The following is a 21,692-nucleotide window of genomic DNA, read 5'->3' as shown; positions in this document are numbered from 1 at the left end:
ACGGAGGTTGACGCGCAGTCTTTTCTGGTGATTTCCCGAGCCGACTTTGGAACGATTGTCATGGATTGCTTACAAAGCGGACGTTATAGGGAGAGGATCTAGGGCACGCAAGTGCGGGGGCACACAGTTTGTGAGCCATCGATCTGCACCAAGATTTGGAAATTTGGGGTTGTATTTCGTGTATTCATGAGCGTATATCACTTCCCATATATCTGTATTCACATTGTAAAGCTAAAGTATTATATCTTTTTCTGTGGGTCCCATTTCTAAGATACATATATTTTGATGAATAACAAGTGCCTACTAAATGTTACCCTTGTGCTTAAAGTGTTCCTTCTATTCTTCTATCTCATTGTTCTCTTGAAGTACACTCTGCTTCTCTTCTTAGAATACTTTCTTAGAACTGTTGTTGAAGAAGCATCGTTGTAGACAAGAACAGACTGAAGCTATTTGTTGTGAATTAGGCACAGTCCGGGACAACTCAAAGGCAGGAGAAATATTGCGTAAGATTATCCAGCACAGGTTAGTCGATGATGTATACCCATTTTATTGTTCTTCCAATGTTTTTGTAAACACAGTGTCGGCATAAGGTTGTTGGCTATTTGATCGTTTCTTCTTTAACTTCCTTCTTTTACTTTGTCCTCCTTCAACAACTCAAAGCTTTGGCTGAGCCAGTTTTGTTGGAATAAAAAAATGTGTATACATCTTAAAACAAAAAAAAATTTTGTAGATATGAGGTTTACGAATCTAGGATGTGATTGTATACATCAAAAACTTGGAAAGTAGGTACGTTCGGGACATTGAAACTTATGCAAGTACGTTAGTTAATCAGACAAAAACTTATAGCACACATGTACTATCTTGTACCTTTAGAAGAAATATCAACACAAATTCTAAAATATTTCTACAATGTAAATTTAGAATATGCATTATTATCTCTTAAACCAAATACATGTACTTACATATGTATATGAAAGGTTATTTAACTTTATGAAAAATATATAGAAGCTTAACAAGAATGTTACATATAGAAAGAGTGTATATTTAAGTTTGAATTTATGTTATCTACTGCTATAGTTGAAAATGAACGTGTATATTAATCTACTTGGATTTGTAAGTAAATTTATTATCAATAACATTAATAAATAACATTTGTGCCTTAGAAATATTTATTACAACAAGTAGTTGTTGAAACAACAAATTTTAATGAATTATCTAATCCATTAAATTATTTACTAATCTTATTGTCTTTATTTACATTCTAGTGATAAAATATGTTGTCTAAGTTAGGTCATTTAGCAAGTGGTACAGCAAAATGTAGCAGATATTTATAAGATACTATTACACTGAAGGAGATGACTCAAAAGGAGAAAATATGAATGACAAGTGTAATTTAGAATCCAGGTTGAAGGTAGATCATGACTACTCCCACCTTTCACTATTTTAAGATATTTTAATTTTTTTCTAAATAAACTGTATATAGACACGTTTTAATGTATTTGTTCACTAATTTCAGTTCGTATGTGGTTCATATTAAAATATCTAAAGCGTCTGAAGGAGTATACTACACGTGGGATTTCCTTTTTCGTGGGAAGGTCTCTTGTGCTAGATGAGCCCATCCATGACTTTGTAGTAGTCGACGAGAGCATGCATATTAGTCGATGCATGCATGCATGCATGCCTACCCGTCAAGTTTGACCAGCAGTCAGCATCTAGGATTTTGACTATGTTTTAACCAGTGCTTGCCTCGCCAGGCTTGCTGCCAAAAAGTTCCCATCATCGTCTTTTTCGTTGCCCACTACACCAATGGGCAATGGTCATATATGTCCTCGTGCATGAACGATCGCCACTGAATTCCCATCAGTCTCAACCAATCAAATCAAATGTACCAATGGCTATATATGTGCCCGGCTGTTCAGGGAAGAGGAACCCAACCGAAGCGAGAGACCGGTCACTTCCGCCGGAGCACCATGAGCACTCCACCCTCGGCACATGCCTTCCCCGTCCTCCTCCTCCTCGCCCGAGCGGTCATGGCCTCCGCCGAGAATAACAAAGACTGCCACCCTAGCGACAAGGCCGCGCTTCTGGCCATCAAGTCCGCCTTCGGCAATCAGAGCCACTTCGCCTCATGGACTCCTTCCACCCCGTGCTGCGAATGGCACGACGACACTTGCAACGACGCCGGTCGCGTCATCTCCCTCATCTTCTTCGTGGATGTCAACCTCACGGGCACCATCCCGGACGCCATTTCCGGCCTCACCGAGCTTCTCGTCCTCAACCTCTATTACCTCCCGGCCATCTCCGGCCCTATCCCCAAGGGAATCGCCAAGCTATCCAAGCTCACCTCGCTCACCATCGCTCTTACCGCCGTTTCGGGCCCCATTCCGTCCTTCCTGGGCGAACTGACCAGGCTCAAAGAACTCACCCTCTTCTCCAACTCCCTCTCCGGCACCATCCCGGCCTCGCTCGGGGGCCTCCGTTACTTAGATTCCATCGAGCTCAGAAACAACAGTCTCACAGGCACCATCCCGCCGCTCTTCTCCAAATCCACTCTTCTCCCAGTCCTTTTGCTCTCCAACAACCACCTCTCCGGCTCCATCCCGGCAGAGTTCGCTGCAGTCGGCTTCCTGCAAGTCGACCTCTCCCACAACGCTCTCACGGGCGACGCGTCCGTGTTCTTCGGAAGGACAAAGGAACTGCAAAGCATTGACCTGTCCCACAACGCCCTCAGCTTCGACCTCTCCAGCGTGGAGTTCCCGGAGGAGATGCAAGCCATGGATGCGAGCCACAACGCCATCCGCGGCGGCATCCCAGCGCAGGTGGCGAATGTGACGAACCTGCGGCAGTTCAACGTGAGCTACAACAAGCTGTGCGGCCAGGTTCCGGCCGCCTTGGCAAGGTTGGATGCCTACAGCTTCCGGGGCAACAAGTGCCTGTGCGGTGCGCCCCTCCCAGATCCATGCAAGAAATAATTTGAACGTCATTTCTGTCAACGGATGTCAGGCGGCCAGATGTATTTATGTAATCTTTGGATGAATAATGTGCTGAAATAAAGCCAAATGCATATGTGATTTCACATTACTAGCTCTTGTTCCGTCTATTTATCTTTGAACTCTGCTGCAAGGCACACACATTTGTTGAGATAAGAATGGAGTCTGAAAGTTGTAGAGACCGACGCAATTTTTTATTTTTTTAGAAAAGGAGGATGACCCCTGGCCTCTGCATCGGGGAGATGCATGCGGCCATTTTATTGATTATTCTCGAGGACCTTACAAAGTAGTACAACAATATGCCTGAATCCGCCATCTTGGCAACATCTGCCGCTACTCCAATCCATATGATGAAGAGTGCAAGCTGGGCCAAATACCCAGACCTCTCACCTAAGCCTAACATCTAAAGCGGAGGCCCCGACCGAGACACATACCGGGTCCGGGTCACAAACCAGTCCGACGCACTCATATGTGTCGTCGCGCCATCTTCCACTAGTCCATCTTCAGAGCAGATTGAGGTGCCAACCTTGGCAGGTACCTCCGCCATCGACGCCACCATGACGCCAAACGACGAACTCCACCTACTTGAGTCCATCTCCAAGCAACGGACGCAGATCCATGCTAGGATAGGGCTGCACCACCGCCGTCGCCCACCACCCACAAGCGCCACCCAGCCCCAAGGTTCCCAAAGCGGCGCCTTCAAGAAGGGAACGGTGTCGTGAGCGCCGTCGCCACACAACAAAGTTAGGGCTTTCGCCCGGGAGACCTAGGGTAAGGGGAAGTGAGGGGATCAGTCCATACCGACGCCTTCAAGGAGGGGAACGACGCCCTCAAGCGTCGCTGTCGACGCGGCCGGCCATGGCCGACCAGGGATTTCGCCCGAACTAGATCCCCGCCACCAGCAGCGCCTCCTGTACAGAACCGGCGACCCAAGGAAGCGCGGCCCGACGAGGATGGCCCGCACGCCGAACAGAGGAGGAGGGGCGGCGCCAGATTGCGCGCACCGGCCACCGCAGAAACCGCCGCCGGCCGCCAACGACCACCGGATCCCGCCGCCCGCGCGGCCGGGACGCCAGATCCACCGCCCGCACGGTTGCTAGCCGATCGTGCCTTGCCAATGGAGCCGCCGCTCCAGATCCGGAGTTTCCCACGCAGAGGCAGGGCAACCGAGGCCCCGCCGCCACCATCCTTGGCGCCCCGGGCTTGCCCGGCGGCTGCCTCAGGCGGCGGCGAGGGAGGAGGAGGGAGGAGGAGGGGTGGCTAGGGTTGAGAGGGAGGAGGAGGGAGGAGCAAGACCGGCGCAAATAAACCCTCATCTCTAAGAGCATCTCCAGCCGTTCAGCCCCCTAGGGCGCCGAAAAAGAGCGGCCAGGTGGTGCGCCGGCGATAAACTCGGCGCTGGGGGCGGTTCGGGACCCAGCCGTCGCCCCCCGGTCGCCCCCAGGCGCCGAATTTAGCCCAGCTTTCGGCCCAAAAACGGCCCTATATCTGCGTGAATCGGCCCATATTCAGTGCGGTTCGGCGTGTTTCGGCGTTAATTTTCGCATACAAATATATAAATCAATTATTTCGTCACATAGTTCGGCGTGGTTCGGCGTGTTCAACAAATAGTTCACTACAAATTATATAGTTTAACAAATAAAAACTCAAGTTTCATCGCACGTCATTACCAGCCTCGCCCTTGAGCCTCCATAGGTGCTCCACCAGATCCTGCTGCAGCTGATGATGCACCTGTGGGTCTCGGATCTCCTGACGCATACTGAGGTAGGCAGTCCAGGTTACCGGTAGCTGGTGATCAACTTCGGCTAGAGGACCCTGCCTGTAGTATGGTTCAGTGTCAAACACTGGCTCTTCCTGCTCGCTCTCAATGGTCATGTTGTGCAAGATGACACAACAAGTCATGATCTCCCACATTTGATCTTTCGACCAGGTCTGAGCGGGGTACCGGACAACAGCAAATCGAGATTGGAGCACACCAAATGCCCGCTCGACATCCTTCCTGCAAGCCTCCTGAATCTTCGCAAACCAGGCGTTCTTGCCTCCTGGCACAGGGTTTGAGATGGTCTTCACAAATGTCGACCATCTCGGATAGATGCCATCAGCTAGATAGTACCCCTTGTTGTACTGCCGTCCATTGACATCGAAATTCACCGGAGGAGAATGACCTTCAACAAGCTTGGCAAAGACTGGGGAGCACTGCAGGACGTTGATGTCATTGTGAGTTCCTGGCATCCCAAAGAAAGAGTGCCAAATCCAGAGGTCATGTGTGGCCACTGCCTCAAGTACCACACTGCAACCGCCTTTGGCGCCTTTGTACAACCCCTGCCAAGCAAATGGGCAATTCTTCCATTTCCAATGCATGCAGTCGATGCTTCCAAGCATCCCAGGAAATCCTCTTGCTGCATTCTGTGCTAGGATCCGAGCAGTGTCTTCCGCATTGGGTGTTCTTAAGTATTGCGGTCCAAACACTGCCACCACTGCCCGACAGAACTTGTAAAAACACTCTATGCTGGTGGACTCGGCCATGCACCCATAGTCGTCGAGTGAATCACCGGGAGCTCCGTATGCAAGCATCCTCATAGCTGTCGTGCACTTCTGGATGGAGGTGAATCCAAGTGTGCCGGTGCAATCCTTCCTGCACTTGAAGTAGCTGTCGAACTCCCGGATGAAATTCACAATCCGGAGGAAAAGCGTTCGGCTCATCCGATAACGGCGCCGAAATGTTTTTTCACCGTGCAATGGAGCGTCGGTGAAGTAGTCCGAGTAGAGCATGCAGTAGCCTTCCATACGATGCCGGTTCTTTGCTTTCACCTGCCCAAGCGCCGAGCCACCTCGCCGCGGCTTCTCACTGCTCGCGAGCAGGCCGGCGAGGGCGGCGAGCACCATGAGATGCTCCTGCTCCTGGACGTCGGCTTCGGCTTCCTCATCCAGCAACGCCGCGAGCGCCTCCTCATCTTCGGAGTCCATCGCCGGGCCGGGCAATTCACCTCACACCTTGTGGGCGAGGTGGGCGCAAGCCCACCGGTGTACAGGCCCTGCGCGGCCAGAGCGCCGGAAAAGGTGCCTGGGCGGCGGCGGGGAGGCTACCTCGGCAAAACCCCTTCTTTTTCCCGGCTGGGGATGGTCTACCTAGCTGTGGCGGGCGGTGGTCGGTGCCGGGATCGGCAGGGTGGCGCAAGGTGGCGGCCAAGCACGGGGGGTAGGAGGCGAATCTGGACGGGTGGCTTGACTTTTCGCCTGTCAATGTGGCCCCAGGAACGCTTTTCCCTTGCGCCGGAGCCCCCGAGCGCCCCCCAGTGCGCCGGGTTCGGCCTGCGAGCGCCGGGCGCAAAAACGGACCGAGCCGGCGGAATTCGGCGTCCTGGGAACGCGACTGAGCCGTTTTTTCGGCGCCGGCATGAATAAACCGCCTGAGGAGGCCGTTCTGGGGGCGCGGCCGGAGATGCTCTAAATCTTTGAGTTTGATACCCTGTATTTACATATCCTAGTCAATCCGGGTCTTGCATGAGTAAAATCTTGTTTAGTCTAATAACAAATGCACGATCCCAGCCGGGATTGATTGTTACTCTACTGACTACATTGTCCTACTTGTCATCTCTATCTTCTATCCCGACTCTTGTGAGACAGCGTCAGTTTGCATCGATGGCACTGCCAAGCAACTACACGGCCCGGCAAGAATCCGACGGGCCTGCGCTGGAGTGGGGAACACGACCCCGGCGCCAGCTAGTAACGGAGGATGAACTCACTGTCATGATCGTAACCTTGTGGGCCAGTTGGTCTGCCCGGCGCAAGGTGATACATGAAGGAATTTATCAAACGCCCCATGCCATGAATGGCTTCATCTTGAGTTATCTCTCCGATATTCAGTTCTTGAAGAAAACAGGCACTGGGGGAAATTAGCACAACCATGTACTGCAAGTGATGGGGCGCCATTGCTGCTCGGAGAAAAGTCAGGAGAGCCCGGCTCTCCCGAGTCCTCCTCCGCCTAGCTCCACCCTCCTTGCCACACCGACGGCGGACCACTCCGGCCGCTGTCGTACACCTCCTCCTCCCCATCGTGATCTCAGCCCGCGCGGGCTGGATCTATCCTGCAGCCCTTTGTCCTCGCCCTCCGCCTCGCCGCCCGTCAGGGCATCCTTCATGGAGGCCCTGCTCTTTGCGCCGCCCCCTGCTTCGGTCGTGAGGGGAAAGGGCATTTACTCCTCACCTGCCGTCGCTGTCCACCCCACCACGCCACTCTCTTCGGGCAGGATTCAAGAGGGACGGCCGCGTCCTGGCGGAGACCCAGGCCCCTCCGGCGTGATGGGCTCGGATCGGCGTGCGACGCGGCAGGTCACGCCCTGCCCCAACGGCTGGTCCGTTCAGCGGAAGAAAGGCTGGTGGCGTCGGGAGCGGCGCGCACGCCTCCTGGAGGAGCAGCGCGCATCAAATGGCCGCCATAATCGTCCGCGTCAGGGCATTCATGGCGTGCCAGGAGCCCCCCTTCCTTGCAGTTCCTTGTTCTCCTTAAGGAGGCGGCCGAAGGAAAATGCTACAACTGCCTCTCCCCTCTCCACTGTGTCAAGAGCTGCACCAAGCCTCCCACCTGCCTCCTCTGCGGGCAACCTGGCCATAAGGCTCGCCGGTGCACCAATCAGCACGTCCGCCCCCCGTCTGGCCTCCGTTTGTCTCCCGACCACCCCAACTTCACCCGCCTCCCGGCCTCCTCGCGCCTCACTTTCCCTCCCGACCACCCCAACTCCACCCGCCTCCCGGCCTCCTCGCGCCTCACTCTCCCTCCCGGCCACCAGCTCCGGCAGCCGGTGGCCTCCCGTATCTGTTTCCCCCTGACCAGCCGGCTTCTGCTCCCCCGCCACGCCCGCTGTTCTCACATCACGCCGTTGCGTCCACGCAGCCGTCCATCTTGGGACCTGCGCCGTCACCATCTGTCGACATGGAGCTAGACCTGGTGCCCGGCGACGCGTGCAACCGGCCCGAGTTCGTCACTGGGATCGCGTCGTTCACCTCGGCCATGGTGTCGGCCGAGCGCTTCCATGAGGCGCATGGCGCCATGTTGATCACCATCGGGAACAGGCCGCGCCTCCGTGCTAGCCAGGTCGCGGCGGAGGTGGGTCGGCGCTTCTCCCTCGCTCCGGGCACGTACTCCGTCACCATGCTTGCACACGGCGGTGACTTCTTCGTTCTGTTCAACGATCCCGTCATCCGCAACATCGCCATAAGCCTTCCTGACACTCTGCACGTCGGCTATGCCTCCCTCGCCTTTCGCCCTTGGACTCGCCTGGTCGGGGCTGAGCTGGTGCCACTCCCCTTCCGGGCTCGCGTCTGCCTCGAAGGGGTGCCCAAGCATGGCTGCCAGCTTGAGACGGTCGCCGTCCTCTTTGGCAAGTCTTGCCTTATGGACTGCGTCGACGACATCCACCCCACCGAGCAGGACGCGGCGTGCTTTTGCGTCTGGGTGTGGTCTGCGGACCCGGAGATGATCGCTCGTCGCGGCTCCCTTGCGCTGGAGGAATGTCCCCTCACTGCCACGCCGTCATTTGATTTCCCGGAGCTCGGCATCCACGAGCCTTCTATGCCGGTTGAGGGGCCGGCCAACCTCCTCTCCTACCCAATCCTGCTGCATCTCGACAAGGTATGGGACTACGCGCCGCGCCACGATGGCTACTCCGGGCGCAACAGCGACTCCGGCCAGAGCGGCATCCCATCCGGCGACTCCGACGATGACTACCCTCGGAAGAGGGACCTCTCTTGGTCCTTCTCCTTCGAGGACGGTTGGCGCCCTGTCAACCGACGCCCTGCGCACCAACGGCTAGGGCCTCGCCATCGCGATCGCTCCCCGGATGGCCCCGGGGGCCAGGGTGGTGCTGGCGGCTCGCATGGCAATGCCATATCTGGTCAGGGCCGCGGTGACGCCACCAGCCGCCCACCGCTGTCCGACAGCGCCGGCGCTGGCTTCCACCCCGACCATCGTCGACGCCGTCACGGTGCAGATGACACGCCGCCTCCTTCCGACGGAACCCTCACGTCCGCTGATGCTCATGACTTGACGGCCTCCACCCCGCTACCGGTGGTTCACGGCGAGGCGTCTCCCTCCGTCACCAATGTCGCTGTTCTGCCTCCTCTGGCCATGCAGCCTGTTGGATGCAGCATGCGTGCTCTGTGCCAAGTAAACTCGGTGGACGACCAAGGCACTTTCGGTGGCATCGATTGCTTGCAGGTTGCTCCTGTTGGCAATCTGGAGGTGGCCACTGACGAGCAGGCTCAGCGCAGCCAGCGGCATGACCAAGTCAACCATCTGACGGGCACAGGAGTGCTGCCGCCCGTGTCCGGTGACACGATTTTGAACCCTGCTGTCACGCAGGAGAGCAGCACACCCTTGGGCCGCGATGAGGGAGGGCCTGTGGCGGTCGCGGTTGTCGGCCTCTCGCAGCCCAACAGCATCATCGACCACGCCAACAACTCAGGGCCCATCTCCGATGACTTTGGGCCCATCACCGCCCTCGCCACATCTCCTGCTGCTGCAGCGGACACGGAAGCGTGCGAACCTGTTGCAGCTTCTATCCTCGTCGAGATCCCACCGCCACTCATCGCCACGGCTCCGACCACCGCCACCCCGGCCACCCCTGCGGCCCCTCCTCGCCGCGCCAGCCGACGCTTGGCCGGCAAGCCCGCGTCCGCTCTTGGCACCATCGAAAGGGCTCGCTGCGTCCTTCGCAGGAAATGGGGAATCGTCGATGACGAAGACGGCGCCGCCTCGGAGGAGGCGCTACTCCAGCGCTTCACGGAGCTTTTCAAGGAGCCGCTCTCTCCTGATGAGATCGACGCCGTCAAGGCCCTCTTCGGTTCCTGCCAGCTCTCCAAGGCCAAGCCTGCTCTGCTGAGCAGACCCTCCTCCGGCCGCAGGGTGCGCGCCAAACGTGCTGCTGCCAAGTGAGCTCGCTCACCACGCGCGCCCACCGCGAGATGCCCCCCTCCCCATGATCGCCCCTCGCAGACAACCGCGGAGCGTCCCCATCGCTGCCGCTGCAGTCTATGTATCTGTATCTTCTTTTTCTGAACCCGTCCTACTGGTGGTTCCTTCTCTACTGCCATTTTTCATTTTCGTCAGTTTCGTCAGGCTTCTAGCTGCTCCTCTTCAATTCAATAGAGCTCCTTTGTTTCCCGATGAGTGATCATAATTGTGTTGTGTTCAATTGGAATGTGAGGGGACTGAATAACCCCGCACGTCGCCAAGTTGTTCGTGATTTGGTTGTTCGCAACCGCGCCTCCATTGTCTGTCTCCAAGAGACCAAACTGGACTCCGTGGATAAAAGGCTAATTTTGGAGCTCCTTGGCCCCTTGTTCACTGATGCCTTCTGCTTCCTCCCCGCGGACAGAACCAGGGGAGGAATTATCTTGGCTTTCAGTTCTGACCTCTTCAACATCCAGAGCTCCTCCACCACCGCCAACACGGTCTCTGCTACTATTGTCATGCGCGCCTCTGTTGCTTCTTGGAGTGTCACTGCCGTCTATGGGCCGCAGGGGGACACAGAGAAGATGGCATTCATCAATGAGATCAAGGCTATCCGCCCCACCATGCTGCCGGCCTGGCTTCTCCTAGGCGACTTCAACCTCCTTTGCAAGGCTGCGGACAAGAGCAACGCCACCATCAGCCGCAGACTGATCAATGCTTTCACTTCTGCTCTGAACTCCATGGAACTCTCTGAGCTGCGACTTCACGGTCGACGCTTCACCTGGCTGAGCTCTTGCCAGCTGCAGACAAAGACCAAAATTGATCATGTTTTCTGCACCTTGGACTGGGGACTGCTTTTCCCCCAATGCTACCTGAGGGCCTTATCCTCCTCGGTCTCTGACCACTGTGCCATGGTTCTCACTGGACAGATCAACCACCGGCGCTTCCGCGGCTTCCGTTTTGAAAATTATTGGTTAAAGATGAGAGGTTTTGATGATGCGGTGAGCAACTCCTGGAGTGAACCTTGCACTCACACGGACACCATGATGATCCTACACGACAAATTGCCGCGTCTTGGGCGCTCCTTGCGTTGCTGGAGTAGGAAAACAGTTGGTAATATTACGCTACTCTCAGCCGCTGCGGAACAGATTATCCTTGGCTTGGACCATGCTCAAGACCACAGAGACCTTACTATTGCTGAAATCGGTCTAAGGCACTATCTAAAGCGCAAATTGCTTGGCCTTGCTGCAATCCAACGCATCAGGATCAGGCAAAGATCAAGGGTCTTATGGCTTCGTGCGGGCGATGCTAATTCTCGGCTGTTTCACATCAAGGCCAACGGGAGACGCCGCCGCAATTATATTCCCCTTTTGCAGACCGATCATGGCCAATTCACCACCCAAGCTGACAAGCATGCTGAGCTTCACAAGCACTTCTCTGCCAACATTGGCTCAGTTAAAGCAAGGAACCAATCGCTTAATTGGGATGCCTTGGACCTTCCCAGACTTGACCTTTCCTCCCTGGATGCCCCGTTCACAGAGGAGGAAATTAAAGCGGCAGTTTTTGGTCTACCTTCCGGTAAGGCGCCTGGGCCGGACGGTTTCACCGCTGATTTTTTCAAGCACTGCTGGGAGGTGATTAAGCATGATCTTACTGCGGCCATATGTCAGTTCTTCAACCTTCGCGGTAATCATTGGCACATGTTGAATTCTTCTCACATTACTCTTCTGCCCAAATCCAATGAGGCTTCTCGCATCAAGGAGTTCCGCCCCATCAGTCTCATGCACTCCGTCGAAAAGATTGTTTGCAAGATGTTGTCCATCCGCCTGGCTCCGTTCCTATCAGTGTTGATCCCTCCCTCCCAGAGCTCTTTCATCAAGACTCGCAGCATCCATGACAACTTCTTGTTTGTCAAGAATGCCGTCCGGAAATTACACTCTGTCAACGATCCTGCTCTACTTCTGAAGCTTGACATCGCTGGTGCCTTCGACAACGTTTCCTGGTCCTACATGCTCGAGCTTATGCCACGACTAGGCTTTGGGAGTAGGTGGTGCGACATGGTCTCGCTGCTTTGGAGCTCCTCGTCTTCCCGTGTTATGGCGAATGGCGAGCTTGGCCAGCCCTTCTCCCACCGGTGTGGTCTACGCCAAGGTGACCCTCTCTCACCCATGCTCTTTACTCTCGCCATCGCTCCACTACATTGGCTTTTTGCGCGTGCTGCCTCTTCTGGAGCCTTGTCCCCGATCAAGTTACCCCCCTCCCAACTTCGGGTTAGTCTTTATGCCGATGACGCGGCTCTATTCATCGCCCCCAACGAGGCGGACATCCTCCTCACAAAACACATCCTCTCCAGCTTTGGCATTGCTTCAGGCCTTGTCTGTAACATTAGTAAGAGTGGCATCTACCCCATCTCCTGTGAACACATAAACCTAGAATCACTTCTACAGCACTTCCCCGTGCCTGTGCTTCAATTCCCCTGTCGATACCTTGGTCTCCCTCTCCACTATAAGAACATCACCAGGGCTGACATCCAACCTATTCTGGACAAGTTGGCTTCCAAACTTCAACGTTGGCGCGGCAAGCTCATGTCTGGGGACGCTCGTCTGCGGCTTATTAACTCCGTGCTCTCCGCCATTCCGGTGTACTTAATCACCATTTTTAAGCTTGGTGCTTGGGCCATCAAGCAAATCGACAAGCTACGGCAGAACTTCCTGTGGCGCTCCCGGCCGGAGGCAGACAAGGGCATTGCTCTGGTCAACTGGTCCACGGTATGTCGCCCGAAATACCTTGGGGGTCTTGGTGTGATTGATCTGAAGCGGTTTGGAAGGGCGCTGCGGCTTAGGTGGAAGTGGCTCGAGTGGCGGGACCAGAACAGGCCTTGGGTTGGCTCTCCCACTCCCTGTGACCGAGATGACGAGGCTCTGTTTGCTGTTGCTACAAATATCACTGTGGGCAATGGTTCGCGGGCTCGATTCTGGCAAGACCGATGGCTTCATGGTGAGGCGCCTTGTCAACTAGCACCTGACGTCTTCCGTCTCTGCTACAGGAAGAACTTCTCAGTGGCACAAGGACTCGCAGACCAGCGCTGGTTGTCGGGTTTGCATCGCATATCCACTGAGCCTGAGCTTCGTCAATTCACCTTTCTTTGGACAAAGCTGCGGCACTTTGTTCTGGACCCGAACAGGGAAGATAGTATCTCTTGGAACCGCACTGTCTCGACGACATACACTGCCAGATCGGCATATCACGCTCAATTTCTTGGTTCTGCACCGGTTGCTAATTACGACAAGTTGTGGAAGGCCAAGGTCGAGGGCAAATGCAGGTTCTTCTTCTGGCTTTTCCTCAAAGGCAAAATTCTGACCAACGACAACTTGGCAAGGCGTGCACTCCCGCACAATCCGAGGTGCAATCTCTGCGATCAGGAAGAAGAATCTGCCTTCCATCTTATCCTGCAATGCCCCTTTGCACGCTCTGTGTGGCACCTGGTGGAGAACTTCCATTCTGCTCCTGGACTGGCCACGGCTGCCATGCATGCCACCTCTATCATCTCCTGGTGGAATGATGTAATCTGCCCCCTTGGCAAGAAGACCACTACCACGGCCATTTACACCTGCTGGAATATCTGGAAGGAACGAAACAGACGCGTATTTGAGCATAAGACTCTTGCTGAGCAGGGTGTGCTTCTCCTCATCAACCAGGAAATTCTTCAACCTATGCTTTCATCTCACTGGCTTAGTGATGTTGAGAACCAGCCAGAACCTGAGCCAGACTAGACTTTCTACCCTTTTTGTAACGCTGTGTTGTAAGAACTATTTATTTTACTTTTCTCCTGCTTAATATATAGGCAGTGACCTGCCAGTTCCTCAAAAAAAAAACTGGCACTGGGTCTCCGGCTGTTTCTGTGATCAAGCCGACGATATGGATCCCACCACCGGACCAGCATGTGAAAGTGAATGTTGACGCTGCAGTAGCAAGACATGGGGGCCTTGGGGCGGCCGCAGCCATTTGTCGGGACAGCACAGGGATCTACCAGGGGGCGTCCATGGTAGTCTTCAGAAATATCGACGATCCAGCAGTACTGGAGACCTTGGCGATCCGGGAAGCTTTGTCTCTATCTGATGATCTTTATGTCCACAAAATTGCTGTTGCTTCGGACTGCAAACAGGTAGTGGAAGCTATCAAGACGGGTACATCGGCATCCTATGGAGCAATTGTACATGAAATAGTTGAACGATCGAAGTCTTTTTCTTCTTGTAGGATTAGCCATGAATTTACAACCTCTAATGTAGAGGCTCACAAGCTCGCAAAGCACGCTTTAACGCTGGGTATCGGCCGCCATGCTTGGTTAGGTCTATCCGGAGATCTTGTTTTCGTCCCTGTAAATATTGTGACGGATGAATAAAAGCTTTGTGAGTTTGTCTAAAAAAAATCTATATGGGTGGTTCGGCCGGACCTATTCAAGCCTTTCACATGCATGAAAAATGTCACGTACTAGCACTATTAATGTAAGGATTAGTAGTTGAAAGAAATGAAATAAAGTGGCTTCCGCCAAACATGTTAGGAGGTTTCAAAGCCTTCCGCTAATGCAAAGGAAAAAATAGTCAGCAACGACCTTCCGTGCTCCAGATAGAGAGAAATGAGAGATACATGGTGGCTTTTGATTGACTAGACGGCTGTCAGGACTCCCGCAAAACCCCCTTCTGTTTGGTTCCAGTTTATAGGAAAACGAACATCTGGACACGTTGGCGGACTGCAGTCCACTTTGGAGATGCAATCAGCACACTGTGAATAGCCACCCATTATTAATTTCACTTGAATCTCATTCAGTTTTGCTTGCAGGCAATGTTGATTGCCTTTTGTGCATTTTACCTCAAAACTAAATGTACTAATCTGCCCTTTTAACCGAAGGGGCAAGTTGTAAATCTTCACCATGATTTGCAGTTTTGCACTGTAAGTCGTAAACTTTCTTATCTTAGGGGGTGTACCAAAGAATAACTGTCGCGGCTTCGTGGTGACATACTAGCATCGAAAATCATGATTTAAGACCTGTTCGGCATTCCTCCGACTCCACGCTCTTGCTTTCGGAGCTGGCGGAGCTGAAGGTAAAAAGTACGGAGCGGGGAAGCAGGTGCTCTGCAGATCCTTGAATTTCAGGGAGCACTGGATTGCCGAACAGCCCCTTAACCTCTGAGAACAGCAAGAGTACTGGTGTACTACATATTCCTTCAGATTCCAACATAACTGAAGTTCTAAGTTTGTCCAAGTTGGACCAACTCTACAGAAAAATTTCCTATGATTTACAACACCAAATACAGAAACAGAACAATGCGAAAATATATGGCATAATGACGACTAATTTCATTGCGAAAATATATGGCATAATGAAGACTAATTTCATGTTCTACTACTCCCTCTGTTTCTAAATATTTGTCTTTCTAGAGGTTTCAATAAGTGACTACATACAAAGCAAAAAGAGTGAATCTACACTTTAAAATATGTCTATATACATCCATATGTGGTAGTTCATTTGAAATCTCTAAAAAAACAAATATTTAGGAACAGAGAGAGTAGATGATAACATATTTTTCTATAAACTGGAACAAACTTATACAAGTTTGGCTTGAGACAAATCGAGAATTTCAATTATTCAATTATTTTGGAATGAAGGTAGTACAAATCAACTGCATCTTGCAAAGTAACTCATTTCGTCATCGATCATCAGATTTTCATGATCTGTTAATCGACAGAATGCCTTAAGCAGACGACACCAAAAATTAAGCTGCATAGCCCAATTGAGGTCCACAACAAACTGGGAAATGACTAGTGCAATGCGGTACAGGATCCGAATGCTCATGCGTCTCTATATACAGACTTATTTAGGGACAGAAACGTCCACAATACAGCTAACTACGGATTCCTTGGTCTCTATTATGTCTCCCCAGCACGTATCATACAGCAGGCGAACAGTCTGACAGAGCCAAGCTTCTCGTTTGGCAGCCTATGGAAGAACAGTTCTCACCACCTTCCTGTCCACCCCAAAAGACTGCATCATGGCGAAGAGATGATTGGTTGTTAAGATACTTATCCTATCCAGTTCAGAAGGTTAACTGAAGCTAAATTGAAACTGTCAAGTCTAGTTATTGTCAAATGAGGTATGATCTAAGTAAGGCACTTGGAATAATAGTGTGATTTCACATTTTGAAAATATGATATACATGAATCGGTTCTATATGAAAAATAATATACTGAAGCATATCATCATTGGCATCTGCTTACCTCCAGACCACAGTCATTGACATATACATTCTTGAACAGCTCGGACGTATCAGGCATTGGGCTTTCCTGCAGGTATTGAATTGTACAAGGCACCTCATGAGCACAATTATTTCAAATAAACCGAATAACAAGACATGTAGCTGCATTTCATACCTTTGCTTTGGCAATTGCAGTGTCAACTTCCTTCCTGATTTCCTTCTCCATGTCCTAGAAGAAAGAATAGATTGTCATAGTGAAAAAAGAGCATGCAGCTACTTAAGATTTTCTGCATTGTGCAATCCACCAAAACGGATACTATGAGATATCATCCTAGGTCATATGCTTTCAGATACTTAATTTTCTAGTTACAATGCATACCTTGAGCTCCTGGGCTGTTGCCAAGTCATGGGTCAATAATAGCTTTCTGACCCGCTCAATTGGATCACGCTCCTGTTATATCATGACAAACAACTAAGCTCAGTAAGGTCAATCTTTGGTAGAACACAAAATTCAAGCAGAGAGTTAATAGCCATCTTGACCTGTCTTATTCCTGCAATCTCATCTCTAGTACGGTAAGTGCTGCCTGGATCTGACATAGAATGACCATGGTATCTGTATGTGTCCATCTCAAGAATCTAAAACACCAGGAGAACACACAAAAACATGTCACCCAGGAGCTATCTTAAGAAATATAATCTCTAGGGAAAAAGTTACTGCAACCTGTAACATCGCATTTACAACCAGAATGAAAATTTTAGCATGCTCTTTTAATGGCCAATTGAGAAACTAGACAATTAGAAGTACACTGAGTACCATTACACTTGGTACACAAGATCGCAGGTGCAAAATCAGCACTTCCCAGGGCAGGGAGAAGAGATCAGTAACATAAAAGCACAATGAGCCAGACAAACAATCAACAAGTTTGTAACATAGGTGAACTTTCCTTTCTTTCTTTCTTTTTTGTTCGTGGTGACCAAATATAGAGTGATCCATTATAATGGACAGTGTGCAGATCTGCGATTCATTCTTTAAAACCATATAGATAACAAGTAGTGGAAAAAAACAGAAACAGCTCCCCTGGCCATGCAAAACCAATTAACTTAAAGTTGATGGATCTCACAAGAACAAAAACTACACATGGGAAATAAAAAAGGAGAACACACAAAAACATGTCACCCAGGAGCTATCTTAAGAAATATAATCTCTAGGGAAAAAGTTACTGCAACCTGTAACATCGCATTTACAACCAGAATGAAAATTTTAGCATGCTCTTTTAATGGCCAATTGAGAAACTAGACAATTAGAAGTACACTGAGTACCATTACACTTGGTACACAAGATCGCAGGTGCAAAATCAGCACTTCCCAGGGCAGGGAGAAGAGATCAGTAACATAAAAGCACAATGAGCCAGACAAACAATCAACAAGTTTGTAACATAGGTGAACTTTCCTTTCTTTCTTTCTTTTTTGTTCGTGGTGACCAAATATAGAGTGATCCATTATAATGGACAGTGTGCAGATCTGCGATTCATTCTTTAAAACCATATAGATAACAAGTAGTGGAAAAAAACAGAAACAGCTCCCCTGGCCATGCAAAACCAATTAACTTAAAGTTGATGGATCTCACAAGAACAAAAACTACACATGGGAAATAAAAAAGGAGAACACACAAAAACATGTCACCCAGGAGCTATCTTAAGAAATATAATCTCTAGGGAAAAAGTTACTGCAACCTGTAACATCGCATTTACAACCAGAATGAAAATTTTAGCATGCTCTTTTAATGGCCAATTGAGAAACTAGACAATTAGAAGTACACTGAGTACCATTACACTTGGTACACAAGATCGCAGGTGCAAAATCAGCACTTCCCAGGGCAGGGAGAAGAGATCAGTAACATAAAAGCACAATGAGCCAGACAAACAATCAACAAGTTTGTAACATAGGTGAACTTTCCTTTCTTTCTTTCTTTTTTGTTCGTGGTGACCAAATATAGAGTGATCCATTATAATGGACAGTGTGCAGATCTGCGATTCATTCTTTAAAACCATATAGATAACAAGTAGTGGAAAAAAACAGAAACAGCTCCCCTGGCCATGCAAAACCAATTAACTTAAAGTTGATGGATCTCACAAGAACAAAAACTACACATGGGAAATAAAAAAGGCATGCTCTTATTGTGTCAACTAGCTATCTTTTTTTTTTCTTTTTTTTTGCGGTTTGTCTAAGCCCAGGTTCGAACTGGGGACCTTTAGTGTGTGAGACTAACGTGATAACCAACTACACCACCCAGACAAGCTATCAACACTGAATCTGTACATACCAGCTAATCTAGTAATCGCATTACTGAAGCAGGGCAGAAGTCAATCTTAAGCTAGCACCAGAAAGACACATGAAAATTCAAAATTATCAACAGTTGCTAGCTATTAGTGTCGAACCAATCCAACAGAGGAATTATCAACCAGCAGCGTATTTGAATTTCTGACCCAATCCATCCCCGATGGATCCCGAGAAGTACACACACGCACAGAATCTAGACAGTAGATAGTGACAAGTTAACTGAATACTTACAATAGGTCCATTTTCAAGAACATGTTCTTTGGCAAATTTACAAGCCTGCTTCACCGCAAGAAAATCCATCCCATCAACCTGCATCAAACACAATTATATCACACCATTACCAGAATTTTAAACTAAAATGAAACACAAACGCCACTGTCCACAACCAACTTTCAGCTTCAGAAATTTTATCACAAGCAGAACACTTCCGACTCTGTAGTACCTTCAATCCGGGCACATAATCCCCGCGCTTGTAGTACGCGGGGCTCTTGGAGGCCTTCCACTCTGCCGTCCCCATCCCATCTGAACAAATCCAACAGTTGATTATAACTGGAAATTGCACTGACGAACACTCTGAAGAATCTGAAGAGTCTGAAATCTGAAGAAGAACTGACAGTGGTTGTTCTCGCAGACGAGTATGACGGGCAGCTTCCAGAGCGCGGCCATGTTGAGCGCCTCGAAGAGCTGGCCCTGGTTGGCGGCGCCGTCGCCGTAGAGGTCGAAGGTGACGGTGCCCTCCTTCCGGTACCGCTGCGCGAAGGCGAGGCCGCAGCCGAGGGGCACCTGCGCGCCGACGATGCCGTGCCCGCCGTAGAAGTTGGCGTCCTTCTTGTAGAAGTGCATGGAGCCGCCCTTGCCCCTGGAGCAGCCGTCGACGCGGCCCATGAGCTCAGCGAAGGCGGCGACGAGGTCGCCCCCGCGCGCGAGGTAGAGGCAGTGGTCGCGGTAGGCGGTGATGATGGCGTCGCGGCGGGTGATGGCGGCCTCCATGCCCACGGCGACCGCCTCCTGGCCGTCGTAGAGGTGGCAGAAGCCCCGGATGAGCTTCGCCTTGTAGAGCGAGTCGGCCGCGATCTCCGCGCGCCGCATCAACGCCATGTCGCGGAAGGCGGCGGCCAGCTCGCGCGGCGTGGTGGATACGTCGCGCGACGGCGGGTCCACGATGTGGGACGTAAAGGGGACCGAGGTCTCCACGGTGAGCGGCTCCGTGGAGTCGGAGACCCCGCGGGCGAGCGTCGGCGGCAGGAGCCGAGGGGGCGCGCGCTGGGCGGCGGCCGGGCTGAGGCGGCGGAGGATCGCCGCGGCCATGGCGGGGCTTGCTCTGCTCGCCCTCGCCGGGTTCAGGGGAATCTGCGGGATTCTGTGACGGGGCACGGGAGCACTAGGCGGGCTGGAGGGGACGGGAGCGGAGTGGAGCGTCGCCGAGGTGGTTGGGGAGGCGAGGAGGGGAACCTGGGGTCGGGGCAGGGGCGCGTGGAGCCGCCGCGTGGTGTGCGGATTCGCGGGCGCGCGGTGGCGTGGCACGGCGGGGTGGGGCGCGTGGCGTGTCGAACGTCGACGGGAGGGTGGAAAGCGCGCCAAACAGGAGCACGTACGCGATCGACGGTCCAGCTTTGCGCCGACAGCTTCAACGGCGCCGTGCCGCCGTATCACGGGGGCCGGGGTCGGGGAATGGCATCCCAAACCGCTCACCCGTAAATTTTCTCCCACATCCGATCGTGACTAAGGGACTTGTCCGCGAACACTGATACGAGAGCCGATCATCCAAAGCTATCCACATATATCCGATTATATTTTAAATGAATTTTAACGAAAATGAATAAATTTGGTGTAAACTCAAACACACCACACGATATTCATTTCAACTAGGATAATGTTTACATAAAACTCTGGACGATATTTCGTATGATGAACTAAAAACCGTAAAAAGGATCTAACCTACACTAACTTATACTTGACGGTGGCCTCGTAGGCCATGCCGGACTGGCCGGCGGCTCCTCCTCCATCGTCGCCGAAGTCGGGTTTCGGACGGCGGAAGGGTGCAGCGTCGCGGTATGGCTTCCCGGCAGCAATCTAATGCTCGCGGATGATCATCTCCGCTTTCTCTTGCGCCTTGTGCAGTGCGGCCGTGGCCATCGACGACGTAGAGGGCGGCGGGCCTTGGAGGAGGCGGTGGCGACGACGGTGTCACTGAGAGACCACACCTCGTCGTGCCCATCTCCCCGTCGAGGTGGCGGATACGGCGCTTGGTCACCTCCGCCGTCGTCTAGGAGGGGTCGACGACCCAGGCTTACACCTGCTCCGGGTCCGCCTCGATGTGTGGCGGCGGGACGTCGAAGTCGGCGAACTCCGACCGACGCGCTGCGTTGCGCCTGTCCCGTCGTCGTCGCTCCCTGTCGGCGTACTCAGGCGTCGTTAGGGCACTCCGGGAGGACAAGCTGCTGTCGCCGCAGAGGTAGTGGCGAAGGCGACCACCCGCCTTCGCGGCAGTCGCATTGGGGGCGGTGGCAGCGCCGCTCCTTCTTGACGCGGCGGGGCAACGGAGAGCGCCGCTCCTCCTTCACGCAGCGTCCGATTTGGCCGCCGTGGTTGCACAGGGGACAATGGGTAGGGGATGCAGGCTCCGACTTGACGTGAAGGAGCGTCTCCGGTGGCGTCATCGGGTCGTTGACGTGAAGGACGGAGCGACGGAGCATGAGCTCCATCCGCTGCCCGTACTCCTCGTCAGTAACGGCGTAGACTGCGCCCTGCAACATCAGCGACTGCTGCGGCGGTTGGTCCTCCTCATCGACAGAGAAGATAATGATCTCCACCTTCTCCAAGAAGCCAGTTGCAGTTAAGGACGACGGCCCCGGAGTTCGAGGGCGGCCTCACCATGAACCTCCGGACCCCGTTCCGGAGCCGCCGCCTGCCGCCACCGAGGCCCACGACTTACCCATCGCCGAGTTGTGAAGGAAGAGGGGAGGTGAGGACAAGGACATGCAGAGTGTGATGTGGACGGCACCGGAGCACGGCTTATATAGCCTCTGCCAGGCCATGCGAACGGACGGTTAACCGCTTCGATGCGGCGCAGCGGCTGGAGTTGGTTCTTCAGGAAGCTGCGTCCATATTGAAGCGGTGGCTCCTAAAAGGTCGCGCCGGTCAGCTCCTGTCCGG

The 21,692-nt window shown here is 52.3% G+C and overlaps 2 protein-coding genes and 1 non-coding gene across 3 annotated transcripts; 1 reads left to right on the top strand and 2 right to left on the bottom strand.

Moving 5' to 3' along the window:
- The first annotated feature begins 1,953 nt into the window (after nt 1–1,953).
- Nucleotides 1,954–3,188, top strand: LOC109773259 (polygalacturonase inhibitor 2-like). Its single transcript, XM_020331956.4, has one exon. The coding sequence runs from the start codon at nt 1,971–1,973 to the stop codon at nt 2,970–2,972; it is 1,002 nt and encodes a 333-aa protein (XP_020187545.1). The 5' UTR covers nt 1,954–1,970; the 3' UTR covers nt 2,973–3,188.
- Nucleotides 3,189–15,562: 12,374 nt separating this feature from the next.
- Nucleotides 15,563–20,150, bottom strand: LOC109773255 (pyruvate dehydrogenase E1 component subunit alpha-2, mitochondrial). Its single transcript, XM_020331952.4, has 8 exons — nt 19,151–20,150; nt 18,979–19,058; nt 18,768–18,845; nt 16,737–16,832; nt 16,576–16,647; nt 16,372–16,425; nt 16,219–16,284; nt 15,563–15,985 (listed from the first exon to the last, which is right to left on the bottom strand). The coding sequence occupies exons 1-8, from the start codon at nt 19,842–19,844 to the stop codon at nt 15,941–15,943; spliced, it is 1,185 nt and encodes a 394-aa protein (XP_020187541.1). The 5' UTR covers nt 19,845–20,150; the 3' UTR covers nt 15,563–15,940.
- TRNAV-CAC (transfer RNA valine (anticodon CAC)) lies at nt 18,418–18,491 on the bottom strand. Its single transcript has one exon. It is a non-coding gene; the product is annotated as a tRNA-Val (tRNA).
- Nucleotides 20,151–21,692: the final 1,542 nt, after the last annotated feature.

Source organism: Aegilops tauschii, chromosome 7 (genome assembly GCF_002575655.3).
Source record: "Aegilops tauschii subsp. strangulata cultivar AL8/78 chromosome 7, Aet v6.0, whole genome shotgun sequence".
In the NCBI taxonomy this organism is placed as follows: Eukaryota; Viridiplantae; Streptophyta; class Magnoliopsida; order Poales; family Poaceae; genus Aegilops; species Aegilops tauschii.
This window is presented reverse-complemented; position numbering and strand designations above follow the sequence as displayed.

What these genes read in the sequence shown, in the direction of transcription:
- LOC109773259 (XM_020331956.4), top strand. Translation starts at nt 1,971, where the DNA reads ATGAGCACTCCACCCTCGGCACATGCCTTCCCCGTCCTCCTCCTCCTC.
- LOC109773255 (XM_020331952.4), bottom strand. Translation starts at nt 19,844, where the DNA reads ATGGCCGCGGCGATCCTCCGCCGCCTCAGCCCGGCCGCCGCCCAGCGC. An exon ending in AGATTGCAGGAATAAGACAG is followed by an intron (nt 16,648 to 16,736) that starts GTCAAGATGGCT and finishes ATGATATAACAG; the next exon opens with GAGCGTGATCCAATTGAGCG. An exon ending in TCAATGACTGTGGTCTGGAG is followed by an intron (nt 15,986 to 16,218) that starts GTAAGCAGATGC and finishes GCCATGATGCAG; the next exon opens with TCTTTTGGGGTGGACAGGAA.